This window comes from Oncorhynchus masou, unplaced genomic scaffold, assembly GCF_036934945.1.
Source record: "Oncorhynchus masou masou isolate Uvic2021 unplaced genomic scaffold, UVic_Omas_1.1 unplaced_scaffold_812, whole genome shotgun sequence".
In the NCBI taxonomy this organism is placed as follows: domain Eukaryota; kingdom Metazoa; phylum Chordata; class Actinopteri; order Salmoniformes; family Salmonidae; genus Oncorhynchus; species Oncorhynchus masou.
The window spans coordinates 170,001-188,718 of NW_027014594.1; the positions used below are offsets into that span (position 1 = coordinate 170,001).

The window sequence follows — 18,718 nt, forward strand, 5'->3', positions numbered from 1 at the left end:
CTCTCTCTTACTCCCTCTCTCTGTACCTATCTCTCTCTGTACCTATCTCTCTCTCTGTACCTATCTCTCTCTTACTCCCTCTCTCTGTACCTATCTCTCTCTTACTCCCTCTCTCTGTACCTATCTCTCTCTGTACCTATCTCTCTCTTACTCCCTCTCTCTGTACCTATCTCTCTCTTACTCCCTCTCTCTGTACCTATCTCTCTCTCTTACTCCCTCTCTCTGTACCTATCTCTCTCTTACTCCCTCTCTCTGTACCTATCTCTCTCTTACTCCCTCTCTCTGTACCTATCTCTCTCTTACTCCCTCTCTCTGTACCTATCTCTCTCTGTATCTATTCCTCTCTCTGTACCTATCTCTCTTATTCCCTCTCTCTGTACCTATCTCTCTCTTACTCCCTCTCTCTGTACCTATCCTCTCTCTGTACCTCTCTCTCTGTATCTATCTCTCTCTCTTATTCCCTCTCTCTGTACCTATCTCTCTCTTATTCCCTCTCTCTGTACCTATCTCTCTCTTACTCCCTCTCTCTGTACCTATCTCTCTCTTATTCCCTCTCTCTGTACCTATCTCTCTCCTCCCTCTCTCTGTACCTATCTCTCTCCTCCCTCTCTCTGTACCTATCTCTCTCTTACTCCCCTCTCTGTACCTATCTCTCTCTTATTCCCTCTCTCTGTACCTATCTCTCTCTTACTCCCTCTCTCTGTACCTATCTCTCTCTTACTCCCTCTCTCTGTACCTATCTCTCTCTTATTCCCTCTCTCTGTACCTATCTCTCTCTTACTCCCTCTCTCTGTACCTATCTCTCTGTACCTATCCCTCTCTCTGTACCTATCTCTCTCTGTACCTATCTCTCTCTTATTCCCTCTCTCTGTACCCATCTCTCTCTGTACCTATCTCTCTCTTATTCCCTCTCTCTGTACCTATCTCTCTCTTATTCCCTCTCTCTGTACCTATCTCTCTCTTACTCCCTCTCTCTGTACCTATCTCTCTCTTATTCCCTCTCTCTGTACCTATCTCTCTTATTCCCTCTCTCTGTACCTATCTCTCTCTCTGTACCTATCTCTCTCTGTACCTGTACCTATCTCTCTCAACCCTCTCTGTACCTATCTCTCTCTGTACCCATCTCTCTCACCCCTTCTCACACTCCACCTCAATCTACACATTCCCCAATCTCCGTCTCCCTCTCTCTCCCGGTCTCTCCTTTTCCAGGTGTAAATATGTGATGTATGATATTTACCCAATAAAGGGCTGAATTAGAATTGTCTCTCGGTCCCTCTCCCAGGCGGTGTATCTGGACCAGTTGCTGTCCTGTGTGGATGTTCTGTTGTCTGTGTGTGAGAAGGACTGTTGCTCGGTCAGTCTACAGCTGTTACAGGTGCTGGTTACTGTCCAGAGCCTCTCCACTGAGACACAGCTCACTGACAAGGTAAGATGTGCTCACATACACACACATACAGTACATGGACACACACACGTATGTCTACACATCCATACATCAAACCCCAGCTCACTGCCCAGGTAAAACACACACACACACACACACACAGCCTCACCCAGTGGCTCTAACGAGCAATCCCATTATCCTCTCTGTCTTCCAGGCAGGCCTCCCCTCCCCTGTGGGCTCAACGTTTATAACCATCCACCTCTCCTGTGTAACTACTCTTCTCCTTCTCTGCTCTGACATGTGGTGATCTATAATGTTTTTAACATTTAACACTCTCTTTCCATCCCTCTCATCCTTGTTTATTACAGCTGTATGTTTTGTATAGCGGGCCAGAGAAGCTATTTGAAGAATGTAAGTGTTAGAATGTAAGTGGGCACAGTGGAACTCGACAGTCTACTGTAATTACCCATTTAGTCAGAAATTGCACCTTTGGAGTGGAACTAGTTTAAACCGTTGCCGGGGGGTGAAAGGAGGCGGTTTTGAGAGAGCGAGAGAATCAGCCCCAGCGCCATCTTTCCTCACGCCTACTGCCATTACATGCCATGCGAGCGCCATCCTGCCGCGAAGGACACTCATCGTCCGGGTAACTTGACCCAGAATAAAAGTGAACAACAAAGAGAAGAGGCAGAGGAAACAGAACAGACTGTAAAAGCCCTGTGTTACGTCTTAGTTTAGTCTGTCTGTTTGGACTGGGTGCTAATAGCAGGTCTACGAGGAGAGGAGCAGGAAGTGGAGTTGCACTCTGGCCAACGGATGAATGACTGACCACTCAGTGGCCTTCTATGTCTGACTGTCTGTGTGTCTGTCTGCACAAACGGTGTCCTGTTTGGGAACTGGGAGGAAGAATAGGGACAGGGACATGTAGAGAAAGGAGAGGGAGAATAGGGACAGGGACATGTAGAGAAAGGAGAGGGAGAATAGGGACAGGGACATGTAGAGAAAGGAGAGGGAGAATAGGGACAGGGACATGTAGAGAAAAAGGGAGGGAGGGAGAATAGGGACAGGGACATGTAGAGAAAGGAGAGGGAGAATAGGGACAGGGACATGTAGAGAAAGGAGAGGGAGAATAGGGACAGGGACATGTAGAGAAAGGAGAGGGAGAATAGGGACAGGGACATGTAGAGAAAGGAGAGGGAGAATAGGGACAGGGACATGTAGAGAAAGGAGAGGGAGAATAGGGACAGGGACATGTAGAGAAAGGAGAGGGAGAATAGGGACAGGGACATGTAGAGAAAGGAGAGGGAGAATAGGGACAGGGACATGTAGAGAAAGGAGAGGGAGAATAGGGACAGGGACATGTAGAGAAAGGAGAGGGAGAATAGGGACAGGGACATGTAGAGAAAGGGAGGGAGGGAGAATAGGGACAGGGACATGTAGAGAAAGGAGAGGGAGGGAGGGAGAATAGGGACAGGGACATGTAGAGAAAGGGGAGGGAGAATAGGGACAGGGACATGTAGAGAAAGGAGAGGGAGAATAGGGACAGGGACATGTAGAGAAAGGAGAGGGAGAATAGGGACAGGGACATGTAGAGAAAGGAGAGGGAGAATAGGGACAGGGACATGTAGAGAAAGGAGAGGGAGAATAGGGACAGGGACATGTAGAGAAAGGAGAGGGAGAATAGGGACAGGGACATGTAGAGAAAGGAGAGGGAGAATAGGGACAGGGACATGTAGAGAAAGGGGAGGGAGGGAGGGAGAATAGGGACAGGGACATGTAGAGAAAGGAGAGGGAGAATAGGGACAGGGACATGTAGAGAAAGGAGAGGGAGAATAGGGACAGGGACATGTAGAGAAAGGAGAGGGAGAATAGGGACAGGGACATGTAGAGAAAGGGGAGGGAGGGAGGGAGAATAGGGACAGGGACATGTAGAGAAAGGGGAGGGAGAATAGGGACAGGGACATGTAGAGAAAGGAGAGGGAGAATAGGGACAGGGACATGTAGAGAAAGGAGGGAGGGAGGGAGAATAGGGACAGGGACATGTAGAGAAAGGGGAGGGAGAATAGGGACAGGGACATGTAGAGAAAGGGGAGGGAGAATAGGGACAGGGACATGTAGAGAAAGGAGGGAGGGAGGGAGAATAGGGACAGGGACATGTAGAGAAAGGGGGAGGGAGAATAGGGACAGGGACATGTAGAGAAAGGAGAGGGAGAATAGGGACAGGGACATGTAGAGAAAGGAGAGGGAGAATAGGGACAGGGACATGTAGAGAAAGGGGAGGGAGGGAGGGAGAATAGGGACAGGGACATGTAGAGAAAGGGGGGGAGGGAGAATAGGGACAGGGACATGTAGAGAAAGGAGAGGGAGAATAGGGACAGGGACATGTAGAGAAAGGAGAGGGAGAATAGGGACAGGGACATGTAGAGAAGGGGAGAGGGAGAATAGGGACAGGGACATGTAGAGAAAGGAGAGGGAGAATAGGGACAGGGACATGTAGAGAAAGGAGAGGGAGAATAGGGACAGGGACATGTAGAGAAAGGAGAGGGAGAATAGGGACAGGGACATGTAGAGAAAGGAGAGGGAGAATAGGGAGAATAGGGACAGGGACATGTAGAGAAAGGAGAGGGAGAATAGGGACAGGGACATGTAGAGAAAGGAGAGGGAGAATAGGGACAGGGACATGTAGAGAAAGGAGAGGGAGAATAGGGACAGGGACATGTAGAGAAAGGGGAGGGAGAATAGGGACAGGGACATGTAGAGAAAGGGGAGGGAGAATAGGGACAGGGACATGTAGAGAAAGGGGAGGAGAATAGGGACAGGGACATGTAGAGAAAGGAGAGGGAGAATAGGGACAGGGACATGTAGAGAAAGGGGAGGGAGAATAGGGACAGGGACATGTAGAGAAAGGGGAGGGAGAATAGGGACAGGGACATGTAGAGAAAGGAGAGGGAGGGAGGGAGAATAGGGACAGGGACATGTAGAGAAAGGAGAGGGAGAATAGGGACAGGGACATGTAGAGAAAGGGGAGGGAGAATAGGGACAGGGACATGTAGAGAAAGGGAGGGAGAATAGGGACAGGGACATGTAGAGAAAGGGGAGGGAGGGAGAATAGGGACAGGGACATGTAGAGAAAAGGGAGGAGGGAGGGAGAATAGGGACAGGGACATGTAGAGAAAGGAGAGGGAGAATAGGGACAGGGACATGTAGAGAAAGGAGAGGGAGAATAGGGACAGGGACATGTAGAGAAAGGGGAGGGAGGGAGAATAGGGACAGGGACATGTAGAGAAAGGGGAGGGAGAATAGGGACAGGGACATGTAGAGAAAGGAGAGGGAGAATAGGGACAGGGACATGTAGAGAAAGGAGAGGGAGAATAGGGACAGGGACATGTAGAGAAAGGAGAGGGAGAATAGGGACAGGGACATGTAGAGAAAGGGGAGGGAGAATAGGGACAGGGACATGTAGAGAAAGGGGAGGGAGAATAGGGACAGGGACATGTAGAGAAAGGGGGAGGGAGAATAGGGACAGGGACATGTAGAGAAAGGAGAGGGAGAATAGGGACAGGGACATGTAGAGAAAGGGAGGGAGGGAGAATAGGGACAGGGACATGTAGAGAAAGGGAGGAGGGAGAATAGGGACAGGGACATGTAGAGAAAGGAGGGAGGGAGGGAGAATAGGGACAGGGACATGTAGAGAAGGAGGGAAGGAGGGAGGGAGAATAGGGACAGGGACATGTAGAGAAAGGAGAGGGAGGGAGAATAGGGACAGGGACATGTAGAGAAAGGAGAGGGAGGGAGAATAGGGACAGGGACATGTAGAGAAAGGAGAGGGAGAATAGGGACAGGGACATGTAGAGAAAGGAGAGGGAGAATAGGGACAGGGACATGTAGAGAAAGGAGAGGGAGAATAGGGACAGGGACATGTAGAGAAAGGAGAGGGAGAATAGGGACAGGGACATGTAGAGAAAGGAGAGGGAGAATAGGGACAGGGACATGTAGAGAAAGGAGAGGGAGGGAGGGAGAATAGGGACAGGGACATGTAGAGAAAGGAGAGGAGAATAGGGACAGGGACATGTAGAGAAAGGAGAGGGAGAATAGAATAGGGACAGGGACATGTAGAGAAAGGAGGGAGGGAGAATAGGGACAGGGACATGTAGAGAAAAGGGGAGGGAGGGAGGGAGAATAGGGACAGGGACATGTAGAGAAAGGGAGGGAGGGAGGGAGAATAGGGACAGGGACATGTAGAGAAAGGAGAGGAGGGAGGGAGAATAGGGACAGGGACATGTAGAGAAAGGAGAGGGAGAATAGGGACAGGGACATGTAGAGAAAGGAGAGGGAGAATAGGGACAGGGACATGTAGAGAAAGGGAGGGAGAATAGGGACAGGGACATGTAGAGAAAGGGAGGGAGAATAGGGACAGGGACATGTAGAGAAAGGAGAGGGAGAATAGGGACAGGGACATGTAGAGAAAGGGGAGGGAGGGAGGGAGAATAGGGACAGGGACATGTAGAGAAAGGGGAGGGAGGGAGAATAGGGACAGGGACATGTAGAGAAAGGGGAGGGAGAATAGGGACAGGGACATGTAGAGAAAGGAGAGGGAGGGAGGGAGAATAGGGACAGGGACATGTAGAGAAAGGAGAGGGAGGGAGGGAGAATAGGGACAGGGACATGTAGAGAAAGGAGAGGGAGAATAGGGACAGGGACATGTAGAGAAAGGAGAGGGAGGGAGGGAGAATAGGGACAGGGACATGTAGAGAAAGGGGAGGGAGAATAGGGACAGGGACATGTAGAGAAAGGGGAGGGAGAATAGGGACAGGGACATGTAGAGAAAGGAGAGGGAGAATAGGGACAGGGACATGTAGAGAAAGGGGAGGGAGAATAGGGACAGGGACATGTAGAGAAATGGGAGGGAGAATAGGGACAGGGACATGTAGAGAAAGGAGAGGGAGGAAGAATAGGGACAGGGACATGTAGAGAAGGGAGGGGACAGGGACATGTAGAGGGAGGGAGAATAGGGACAGGGACATGTAGAGAAAGGGAGGGAGAATAGGGACAGGGACATGTAGAGAGGAGGGAAAGGGACATGTAGAGGAAAGGGGAGGGAGGGAGAATAGGGACAGGGACATGTAGAGAAAGGAGAGGGAGGGAGGGAGAATAGGGACAGGGACATGTAGAGAAGGGGAGGAGGGAGGGAGAATAGGGACAGGGACATGTAGAGAAAGGGAGGGAGAATAGGGACAGGGAGAGAAAGGGAGGGAGGGAGAATAGGGACAGGGACATGTAGAGAAAGGGAGGGAGAATAGGGACAGGGACATGTAGAGAAAGGGGAGGGAGGGAGGGAGAATAGGGACAGGGACATGTAGAGAAAGGGGAGGGAGAATAGGGACAGGGACATGTTGAGAAGGGGGGAGGGAGAATAGGGACAGGGACATGTAGAGAAAAAGGAGGGAGAATAGGGACAGGGACATGTAGAGAAAGGGAATAGGGACAGGGATGTAGAGAAAGGAGGGGAGAATAGGGACAGGGACATGTAGAGAAAGGAGGGAGGGAGGGAGAATAGGGACAGGGACATGTAGAGAAAGGAGAGGGGAGAATAGGGACAGGGACAGGGAAAGGGGGGAGAATAGGGACAGGGACATGTAGAGAAAGGGGAGGGAGGGAGGGAGAATAGGGACAGGGACATGTAGAGAATGAGGGAGGGAGAATAGGGACAGGGACATGTAGAGAAAGGGGAGGGAGGGAGAATAGGGACAGGGACATGTAGAGAAAGGGGAGGGAGGGACATGTAGGAGGGAGAATAGGGACAGGGACATGTAGAGAAAGGGGAGGGAGAATAGGGACAGGGACATGTAGAGAAAGGAGGGAGGGGGAGAATAGGGACAGGGACATGTAGAGAAAGGGGAGGGAGGGAGGGAGAATAGGGACAGGGACATGTAGAGAAAGGGGAGGGAGGGAGGGAGAATAGGGACAGGGACATGTAGAGAAAGGGGGGGAGGGAGGGAGAATAGGGACAGGGACATGTAGAGAAAGGGGGAAGGAGGGAGAATAGGGACAGGGACATGTAGAGAAGAGGGAGAGGGAGGGGGAGGAGAGGGAGAATAGGGACAGGGACATGTAGAGAAAGGAGGGGGGGAAGGAGGGAGGGAGAATAGGGACAGGGACATGTAGAGAAGGAGGGAGGGAGAATAGGGACAGGGACATGTAGAGAAAAGGGAGGGAGGGAGAATAGGGACAGGGACATGTAGAGAAAGGGAGGAGGGAGAATAGGGACAGGGACATGTAGAGAAAGGGGAGGGAGGGAGAATAGGGACAGGGACATGTAGAGAAGGGAGGAGAATAGGGACAGGGACATGTAGGAGGGAGGGAGAATAGGGACAGGGACATGTAGAGAAAGGGGGAGGGATGTAGGGGAGGGAGAATAGGGACAGGGACATGTAGAGAAAGGGGAGGGAGGGAGAATAGGGACAGGGACATGTAGAGAAAGGGGAGGGAGGGAGAATAGGGACAGGGACATGTAGAGAAAGGGGAGGGAGAATAGGGACAGGGACATGTAGAGAAAGGGGAGGGAGAATAGGGACAGGGACATGTAGAGAAAGGGGAGGGAGAATAGGGACAGGGACATGTAGAGAAAGGGGGGGAGGGAGAATAGGGACAGGGACATGTAGAGAAAGGGAGGAGGGAGAATAGGGACAGGGACATGTAGAAAGGGGGGGAGGGAGAATAGGGACAGGGACATGTAGAGAAAGGGGAGGGAGGGAGGGAGAATAGGGACAGGGACATGTAGAGAAAGGAGGGAGGGAGAATAGGGACAGGGACATGTAGAGAAAGGGGGAGGGGGAGGGAGGGAGAATAGGGACAGGGACATGTAGAGAAAGGGGAGGGAGAATAGGGACAGGGACATGTAGAGAAAGGGGAGACATGGAGGGAGGGAGAATAGGGACAGGGACATGTAGAGAAAGGGGAGGGAGAATAGGGACAGGGACATGTAGAGAGAAAGGAGGGAGGGAGAATAGGGACAGGGACATGTAGAGAAAGGGGAGGGAGGGAGAATAGGGACAGGGACATGTAGAGAAAGGGGGGAGGGAGAATAGGGACAGGGACATGTAGAGAAAGGACAGGGACAGTAGGAGGGAGGGAATAGGGACAGGGACATGTAGAGAGGAGAAAGGAGGGAGGGAGGGAGGGAGAATAGGGACAGGGACATGTAGAGAAAGGGGGAGGGAGGGAGAATAGGGACAGGGACATGTAGAGAAAGGGACAGGGGGAGGGAGGGAGAATAGGGACAGGGACATGTAGAGAAAGGGGAGGGAGAATAGGGACAGGGACATGTAGAGAAAGGGGGGAAGGAGGGAGGGAGAATAGGGACAGGGACATGTAGAGAAAGGGGGGAAGGAGGGAGGGAGAATAGGGACAGGGACATGTAGAGAAAGGGGGGGAGGAGGGGGAGAATAGGGACAGGGACATGTAGAGAAAGGGGAGGGAGGGAGAATAGGGACAGGGACATGTAGAGAAAAGGAGGGAGGGAGAATAGGGACAGGGACATGTAGAGAAAAGGGGGGAGGGAGGGAGAATAGGGACAGGGACATGTAGAGAAAGGGGAGGGAGAATAGGGACAGGGACATGTAGAGAAAGGGGGAAGGAGGGAGGAGAATAGGGACAGGGACATGTAGAGAAAGGGGGGAAGGGGAGGGAGAATAGGGACAGGGACATGTAGAGAAAGGGGAAGGAGGGAGGGAGAATAGGGACAGGGACATGTAGAGAAAGGGGGGGAAGGAGGGAGGGAGAATAGGGACAGGGACATGTAGAGAAAGGGGGGAAGGAGGGAGGGAGAATAGGGACAGGGACATGTAGAGAAAGGGGGGGGAAGGAGGGAGGGAGAATAGGGACAGGGACATGAGGGAGGAGAATGGGGGGACAGGAGGGAGGGAGAATAGGGACAGGGACATGTAGAGAAAGGGGGAAGGAGGGAGGGAGAATAGGGACAGGGACATGTAGAGAAAGGGGGAAGGAGGGAGGAGAATAGGGACAGGGACATGTAGAGAAAGGAGGGAGGGAGGGAGAATAGGGACAGGGACATGTAGAGAAAGGGGGAAGGAGGGAGGGAGAATAGGGACAGGGACATGTAGAGAAAGGGGGAGGAGGGAGGGAGAATAGGGACAGGGACATGAAAGGACATGAGGGAAGGGGGAAGGAGGGAGGGAGAATAGGGACAGGGACATGTAGAGAAAGGGGGAAGGGGGAGGGAGAATAGGGACAGGGACATGTAGAGAAATGGGGGAAGGAGGGAGGGAGAATAGGGACAGGGACATGTAGAGAAAGGGGGAAGGAGGGAGGGAGAATAGGGACAGGGACATGTAGAGAAAGGGGGGAAGGAGGGAGGGAGAATAGGGACAGGGACATGTAGAGAAAGGGGGAAGGAGGGGGAGGGAGAATAGGGACAGGGACATGTAGAGAAAGGGGAGGGAGGGAGGGAGAATAGGGACAGGGACATGTAGAGAAAGGGGGAAGGAGGGAGGGAGAATAGGGACAGGGACATGTAGAGAAAGGGGGAAGGAGGGAGGGAGAATAGGGACAGGGACATGTAGAGAAAGGAAGGAGGGAGGGAGAATAGGGACAGGGACATGTAGAGAAAGGAGGGAGGGCCTGGGAGGGAGGGAGAATAGGGACAGGGACATGTAGGAAAGGAGAAAGGGAAGGAGGGAGGGAGAATAGGGACAGGGACATGTAGAGAAAGGAGGAGAGAAAGGCCTGGGACATGTAGAGAAAGGGAGGGAGAATAGGGACAGGGACATGTAGAGAAAGAGGGGAAGGAGGGGGAGGGAGAATAGGGACAGGGACATGTAGAGAAAGGAGGAGGGAGGGAGAATAGGGACAGGGACATGTAGAGAAAGGGGGAAGGAGGGAGGGAGAATAGGGACAGGGACATGTAGAGGGGAAAGGGAGGGAGAATAGGGACAGGGACATGTAGAGAAAAGGGGGGGAGGGAGGGAGAATAGGGACAGGGACATGTAGAGAAAGGGGGGAAGGAGGGAGGGAGAATAGGGACAGGGACATGTAGAGAAAGGGGGAAGGAGGGAGGGAGAATAGGGACAGGGACATGTAGAGAAAAGAGGGAGAGGGCCAGGGACATGTAGAGAAAGGGAGGGAGGGAGAATAGGGACAGGGACATGTAGAGAAAGGAGGGGGGAAGGAGGGAGGGAGAATAGGGACAGGGACATGTAGAGAAAGGGGGGAGAAGGAGGGATGTAGAGAGGGAGAGGGATAGGGACAGGGACATGTAGAGAAGGAGGGAGGAGAATAGGGACAGGGACATGTAGAGAAAGGAGGGGAGGGAGAATAGGGACAGGGACATGTAGAGAAAAGAGGGAGAATGGGGGGAGGGAGGGAGAATAGGGACAGGGACATGTAGAGAAAGGGGGAAGGAGGGAGGGAGAATAGGGACAGGGACATGTAGAGAAAGGGGGAAGGAGGGGAGAATAGGGACAGGGACATGTAGAGAAAGGACAGGGACATGTAGAGAAAGGAGAGGAGGGGAGGGAGAATAGGGACAGGGACATGTAGAGAAAGGGGAGAGAATGGGGGGACATGTAGAGAAGGGGGGAGGGAGAATAGGGACAGGGACATGTAGAGAAGGGGGGGAGGGAGGGAGAATAGGGACAGGGACATGTAGAGAAAGGGGGGAGAAAGGGGAGGGAGAATAGGGACAGGGACATGTAGAGAAGGAGGGGAGGGGAGGGAGGGAGAATGGCCTGGGACATGTAGAGAAGGGGGAGGGAGGATAGCATGGCCTGGGACATGTAGAGAAAGGGAGAGGGAGGGAGGGAGACATGGCCTGGGACATGTAGAGAAGGAGGGAGGGAGAGCATGGCCTGGGACATGTAGAGAAAGGAGGGAGGGAGAGCATGGCCTGGGACATGTAGAGAAAGGGGGAGGGAGCATGGCCTGGGACATGTAGAGAAGGGGGAGGGAGGCATGGCCTGGGACATGTAGAGAAGAGGGAGGGACATGGCCTGGGACATGTAGAGAAGGGGGAGGGAGAGCATGGCCTGGGACATGTAGAGAAGGAGGGAGGGAGAGCAAGGCCTGGGACATGTAGAGAAAGGGGAGGGGGAGAGCATGGCCTGGGACATGTAGAGAAGGAGAGGAGAGCATGGCCTGGGACATGTAGAGAAGGAGGGAGGGAGAGCATGGCCTGGGACATGTAGAGAAGGGGGGAGGAGAGCATGGCCTGGGACATGTAGAGAAGGGGGGAGGGAGAGCATGGCCTGGGACATGTAGAGAAGGGGGAGGGAGAGCATGGCCTGGGACATGTAGAGAAGGAAGGAGGGAGGGAGAGCATGGCCTGGGACATGTAGAGAAAGGAGGGAGGGAGAGCATGGCCTGGGACATGTAGAGAAGGAGGGAGGGAGAGCATGGCCTGGGACATGTAGAGAAGGAGGGAGGGAGAGCATGGCCTGGGACATGTAGAGAAGGAGGGAGGGAGAGCATGGCCTGGGACATGTAGAGAAAGGAGGGAGGAGAGCATGGCCTGGGACATGTAGAGAAGGAGGGAGGGAGAGCATGGCCTGGGACATGTAGAGAAGGAGGAGGGAGAGCATGGCCTGGGACATGTAGAGAAGGGGGAGGGAGAGGACAGGGACATGTAGGAAGGGGGAGGGAGAGCATGGCCTGGGACATGTAGAGAAGGAGGGAGGGAGAGCATGGCCTGGGACATGTAGAGAAGGAGGGAGGAAGAGCATGGCCTGGGACATGTAGAGAAGGAGGGAGGGAGAGCATGGCCTGGGACATGTAGAGAAGGAGGGAGGGAGAGCATGGCCTGGGACATGTAGAGAAGAGGGAGAATGGACAGGGGGAGGGAGAGCATGGCCTGGGACATGTAGAGAAGGGGGAGGGAGAGCATGGCCTGGGACATGTAGAGAAGGAGGGAGGGAGAGCATGGCCTGGGACATGTAGAGAAGGAGGGAGGGGGGAGAGCATGGCCTGGGACATTCCTGGACGTTGTTCCACCTCCCAGGGGAATGGCAACGCCAGTTTACCCAGAAAATGATCTTCCAGTCAGGGTTTGTGGGGGGTTGTTGGCTCCCTTCGCAGGGGTTAACACTATTGACTCAAGAGGACAGTCAATCAGACAGTGTCCATCCCCGCATCCCCTCAAGGGGACCATAACGCGCCCCTCGAGGTCACTTCCTCTGTCCTGAAGAGACAACACTATGCTCACGCTCCTTTCTCTCACTCTGCTCATTTCCTCTCCGTTGATGTTTATTGTGACTATGGGATGTATGCATCCTGTTTGTTTTCTGTATGGGTACATGTGTTAGTGTTTGCATCCGAGTGGTTTGATGTATAAGACTAAGAGCATGTGAAGCACATTGTTTACAGCGGTTTTGGAAAGTTATTATTTTCATGGTAAAGTTGCTGTTCATGCTTCTGTTTGCAGATGTAATATAAACTTACAACACAGCCATTAACATTTTAATCACTTTCTCTCACCTTCCCTTCCTGTTTCTCTCTCTCTCTTCTCTCCATTTCCCTCTCTCTGTCTCTCTCTCCTCTCTGTCTCTCTCCTCTCCGTCTCTCTCTGTCTCTCTCTCCTCTCCATCTCCCTCTCCATCTCTCTCTCTCCATCTCGCTCTCTCTCTCTCCATCTCGCTCTCTCTCCATCTCTGTCTCTATCTCTCTCTCTCTCCATCTCTCTCTCCATCGCTCTCGCTGTCTCTCTCTCCATCTCTCTCTCCGTCTCTCTCTCCATCTCTCTCTCCCTCTCTCTCTCCTTTCAGGCAGAGCAGAGCGTAGTGTCTCTGTGTAAGGTCCAGGGTCTGGCTACAGTAGCTGACCTCTACAGGCAGCACATGGATCAGCTGCTCCAGTGGCTCTCAGCCTCTCAGAAGACCTGGACCAGCTACTCCCCCCAGAGACTGCAGCTCCAGGTCATCGCCACCCAATCAGGTGAGACTATAGGTCAGGCTTCTCCAAGCGTGTTCCTGGAGAGCCTACCCTCCTGTAGGTTTTAAATCCAACTCCACTTGTAACTAACCTGATTCAACTGATCAGATAGATATTCATTCAAATCAGGTGTGTTAGATTAGGGTTGGAGAACCTACAGGAACAGGGTTGGAGAGCTCTGCTATAGGTCATCTCTGGCCAGTCATGTGAGACTAGCCACATCGCTGGCCAATCAGGTGAGCATATATCCACATTGCTGGCAAATCAGATGAGAATACATGTCCATTCTGTCCAATCAGAAGACCAATCTGTAACCAACCCATTACTGTCCAAACAGTCATATCTGGCCAATCAGGTGAGACGAAAACCACATATTGTCAGAATCATGTGAGACCAAAGGCAGAGAGGAAGAGGCGAAGCAAGAGGTTTTACTCCGCCCAAAATCTGTCCACGAAAATAAGCCTAAGATGGGAGGAATTTTTGGTCAATGGGAGAGTGTTGAATTTGGTCAATAAAAAATGGAATTGCTCATTTGCTAAGTGAAGCTTATTCGATCAACTGAAATGGAACGAAGGTTGTTCCGAATTTACTGATATAAGTGGACACACGTTGCATTTACCCAACTTTGATTAAAACAACTTTATATTGGAGTTGTTCCTGTTGTCATAGGGAGAGGACTCATCATGGATAGAACCCGTTTTAGTGTGGATATTGCCATTGAGGGCTTCCACCATTTTAAAGTAGACAATTGGGTGGCGATTCCTATGATTTTGGAGCAATCAGCCAATGAAGAATAAGAAAATTGACTACTTTAAAATGGAAATGGCTTCAATGGTGCTGCCCTTGCGGTCACAGACTCTATCTATCTCTATGGCATAACCACCTGAACCGCCTCCACCCTGACTTCCATATTTGAAGACATGTATTTCTACTGTTAGTGCGGGTCACTTGACTATCTTGTCAATATAGTATACAATATTTGCTACATGTCATCGCTGGCCAGTCAGGTGAGACTATAGTCAAGCTATTACCTCTATGTTGTTTCCCCACCACTCCTATAAATACCAGTTATAGAGTGGATATTGTCATTGAAGGCAACCCTTCATTCCATACCAACCAAACAGCCACCATCATAGATTTACACTGAACAAAAATATAAACACAGAATGCGATCATTTCAAAGGTTTTACTGAGTTACACTTCATATCAGTAAATCAGTCAATTGAAATACATTTATTAGACCCTAATCTATGGATTTCACATGACTGGGAATACAGATATGCATCTGTTTAGTCACATATACCAAAAAACAAAAGAAGGGGCGTGAATCAGAAAACCAGTCAGTATCAGGTGGGACCATTTGCCTCTTGCAGCGCGACACAGCTCCTTCACAGAGAGTTGATCAGGCTGTTGATTGTGGCCTGTGGAATGTTGTCCCACTCCTCTACAATGGATGTGTGATGTTGTAACACCTGTCAGGAGGCTGGATTATCTTGGCAAAGGAGAAATACTCACTAACAGGAATGAAACAAATGTTGGTATGTCCGTTCTATTCACTTTATTTCTACGCTGTCATCTACCCTTAAGACCTGTATGACTCTGAGACAAGTCAAAGACCTTTGACTCAAGTCCCCCTTTAGAAACACTCACACAGACAGAAAGAGACTTGCCTGGCTACCCAAACTCCTTGCACCGGCAAAACATCACACCCATGGATGTTAGTTTCTTCTTCGCAATGAGTCAGTATCTGAGTACCTCCTCTACGGTCTGATTGGTCCCTCTGATTTGGGCCAGAGCCAGAACAAAAATGTGTAAAGCGGCACTTTTAAAGATGTCATTGGCTTTGATACTCTGATGGTTAGAGATGATCCAATCGCTGATGACTTGGTTTTGTACAACACCCGCACTTTGATGTCACTACAAAACGACTTCAATGGTGGCAGTCTGACTGAAGTATGTAGCGAATGATAGCAGCAGAATAATTCAGTTTGAGGCATCTGGCAAGTCAGCAACATAACCTGCCATTATCCAGCTACACACAGAAAGCTTGTCATTAGAGCCAAGTTAGCTTAGTGACAAGGGTAAATCCCCCCCCCCCCCCACTCCCAGTCTGTCTCAGTCCAGGTTAGGGAGGGTTACAGGGCTCTGAACCTCACTGTACGCATTACTTTACCCCTATCCCCCATAATCCCCACTCCCAGTCTGTCTCAGTCCAGGTTAGGGAGGGTTACAGGGCTCTGAACCTCACTGTACGCATTACTTTACCCCTATCCACCATAATCCCCACCCCCAGTCTGTCTCAGTCCAGGTTAGGGAGGGTTACAGGGCTCTGAACCTCACTGTCGCATTACTTTACTATCCCCCTGCGCCCCCCACCCCCAGTCTGTCTCCAGTCCAGGTTAGGGAGGGTTACAGGGCTCTGAACCTCACTGTACGCATTACTTTCCCCTATCCCCCATAATCCCCACCCCCCACCCCCAGTCTGTTCCAGTCCAGGTTAGGGGAGGGTTACAGGGCTCTGAACCTCACTGTCGCATTACTTTACCCCTATCCCCCATAATCCCCCCCACCCCCAGTCTGTCTCAGTCCAGGTTAGGGAGGGTTACAGGGCTCTAAAACCTCACTGTACGCATTACTTTACCCCTATCCCCCATAATCCCCCCACCCCCAGTCTGTCTCAGTCCAGGTTAGGGAGGGTTACAAACTCTGAACCTCACTGTCATTACTTTACTATCCCCTAATCCCCCCACCCACCCCCAGTCTGTCTCAGTCCAGGTTAGGGAGGGTTACAGGGCTCTGAACCTCCTGTACGCATTACCCTTTATCCCCCTATCCCCCCCCCCCAGTCTGTCTCAGTCCAGGTTAGGGAGGTTACAGGGCTCTGAACCTCACTGTACGCATTACTTTACCCCTATCCCCCATAATCCCCCCCCACCCCCAGTCTGTCTCAGTCCAGGTTAGGGGAGGGTTACAGGGCTCTGAACCTCACTGTACGCATTACTTTACCCCTATCATAATCCCCCAGACTGTCTCAGCAGGTTAGGGAGGGTTACAGGGCTCTGAACTGTCATCCGGATCGCTCTCTCTTTCTCTCTTCGCATAATCCCCCAGCTGCGTGACATCAGTCCATTTTGTGTTACAGGGCTCTGAACTCACTTTCTTTCTTTCTTTCTTTTTCCCTATCCCCCGTCCCCCCAGTCTTATCAGTCCATGGGAAACATGTTAACATTGCCAAAGCAACCTCAGGTAGATACTTTATATAAAAATCCCCCCCCAAAAGTCTGAAACAATAGGGATATTACAAATGTCATATTAACCTCACTATATATATTACAATTACAGTGCTATCCCCCATAATCCCTCCAGTCTGTTCAGTCCATAGGATTTCAGGCTTCAAACATAAAGATATAAAACTGTATTTTTTTGAAGAATCAACCCCAACTACAATCATGTTCTCAGTGGAGGACATTTAGGGATATTTCAAACTTTTAACAAATCAAAAACTGTGGGCGTGCATTATTCAGCCCCTATCCCCCATAACTCCCACCAAGTTCAGTGCAGTGATAGTCTCAGAGGTCCAATGTTGACCTAAATGAGCATCATGATGATAAATACACACCACCTGGTCCGAGATACTGTCTGTATAAATGCACCTGCAGTTTTATATCTTTATGTTTGAAGCGCAGAAATGTGGCAAAAGGTCGCAAAGTTCAAGGCGGCCGAATACTTTCGCAGGGCACTGTATTTATCAGATGATAGTAACAGGATGTACTGAACAGGTATTTGAGGTTTCTGCTCTGATTGTATGAGAACAGCAATGAACAGCTGTAGTATGTCCTCTCGTCCCCTAATCCTCCAGTCATAACTGACCAGTCCATTCTAAGCTTACGGTCACACCCCCAGTCTTTGTGTGCTTATTTTAAAATACTCCCTACAAAGCCCTTGCCATTCGAGGGTTAACTTTTCACCTTTCTGGCCACTATGCCAAAGCATTCTGGGAATATGGGCCTGGGAGCCAATGGAAAGACATGTTATAGATTATAGCATCTATTAGTGGATGTTTGAGATCTGAGAATATCCCATTCTCTTAGTCATAGTCTGGTCTCACCTTCTGACTGCTGTTTGTCAGACATAAACTTTGTCCTCCCATTTCCTCTTCACACTGGCATTGCTCCTCTTTTCCGTACGCGTGTGTGTGGATCCTGCGTTCGTGTATGTGTTTGTCTGTAAATGTCCCTGCGTTTTTGTGTGTCTCTGCATGTGTGTGTGTGTGTGTGTGTGTGTGTTCCTTCACTGTCTCTGGTCTGGCACCCTCTGGCCCTGTAAAATAAATCCCCTCTGTGTCTGTGTGCCTACACCACACCAGACACTGCCAGGTGAGCAGGGCAGGACACTGTGGTCAACTGGCTGTGTACTAGGGATCATTTTAGAGGGATCCAGCTAGCTGACCCTCTCATTTCAGCAGTGAGTTAGTGTGAAGAGGCCTTGAGATGTCTGCTCTGGTCTGACACCTTCACCCTGTTTGTGGCACCGTTTTGATTCGCACATTCCTGCTGCGTGACATCTTTCCATTTTGTGTCCTCTCTGTCTCTCTGTCTCTCTCTCTCTCTCTCTGTCTGTCTGTCTCTGTCTCTGTCTGTGTCTGTCTCTGTCTCTCTCTGTCTCACTCTGTCTCACTCTGTCACTCTCTCACTCTGTCACTCTCTCACTCTCTCACTCTCTCACTCTGTCTCTCTGTCTGTCTCTGTCTCTCAATCTGTCTCTCTCTGTCTCTCTGTCTGTCTCTTTGTCTCTCTCTCTCTGTCTGTCTCTGTTTCTCTCTCTCTGTCTGTCTCTCTCCCTCTCCCTCTCTCTCTCTCTGTCTTTACCCTCCATTGCCTTGTTCTCTCTTTCTCTCCCTCTCTGTATCTGCTTCTTGGGGGAAGTCCGTTCTTACTGGCCAGCCGCTGCCCTCATCATCACAGGATATCCTCTGTCTCTACAGCGTCATACACACACATAGTCAGACAGACGGTTAGTGTGTGTGAGCTGGGAATACTTTCACTGTGAATTTCCCATCCAGTGACTGACCCAGCCTGGTAACACGACTTACCAACCACACACACACACACACTCAAGCAATTCACACAAAGCTCCTTTAACTCATGTCTCATTTCCTTGTTGCTGTGTCACAGTCTGGTCCCAGTCCATGGAACTTTCCCTGTAGTGGTCAGTAGTACTAATAATAGGACTTCTGTGTGTTCAGGCCCAGTCATTGGAGAGTTCCTGCCCTTGCTAATGCCCCTTCTGCAGAACTGTCTGGACCCAGAGAGAGACCCTGAGATGAGACTACACATCTTCACCATGCTGTCCAAACTGCTGCTGGACGCTACACACACACTGGACTCCCAGGGGTGA

The 18,718-nt window shown here is 51.0% G+C and overlaps 1 protein-coding gene across 1 annotated transcript in view; it reads left to right on the plus strand.

Moving 5' to 3' along the window:
• LOC135537547 (dynein axonemal assembly factor 5-like) overlaps positions 1 to 18,718 on the plus strand; it is a 60,404-nt gene extending 41,686 nt beyond the window's left edge. Inside the window, 3 exon segments of the mRNA XM_064963679.1 lie at positions 1,283 to 1,426; positions 13,156 to 13,324; positions 18,567 to 18,718. Of these exon segments, the coding sequence (XP_064819751.1) occupies positions 1,283 to 1,426; positions 13,156 to 13,324; positions 18,567 to 18,718 (465 nt within the window).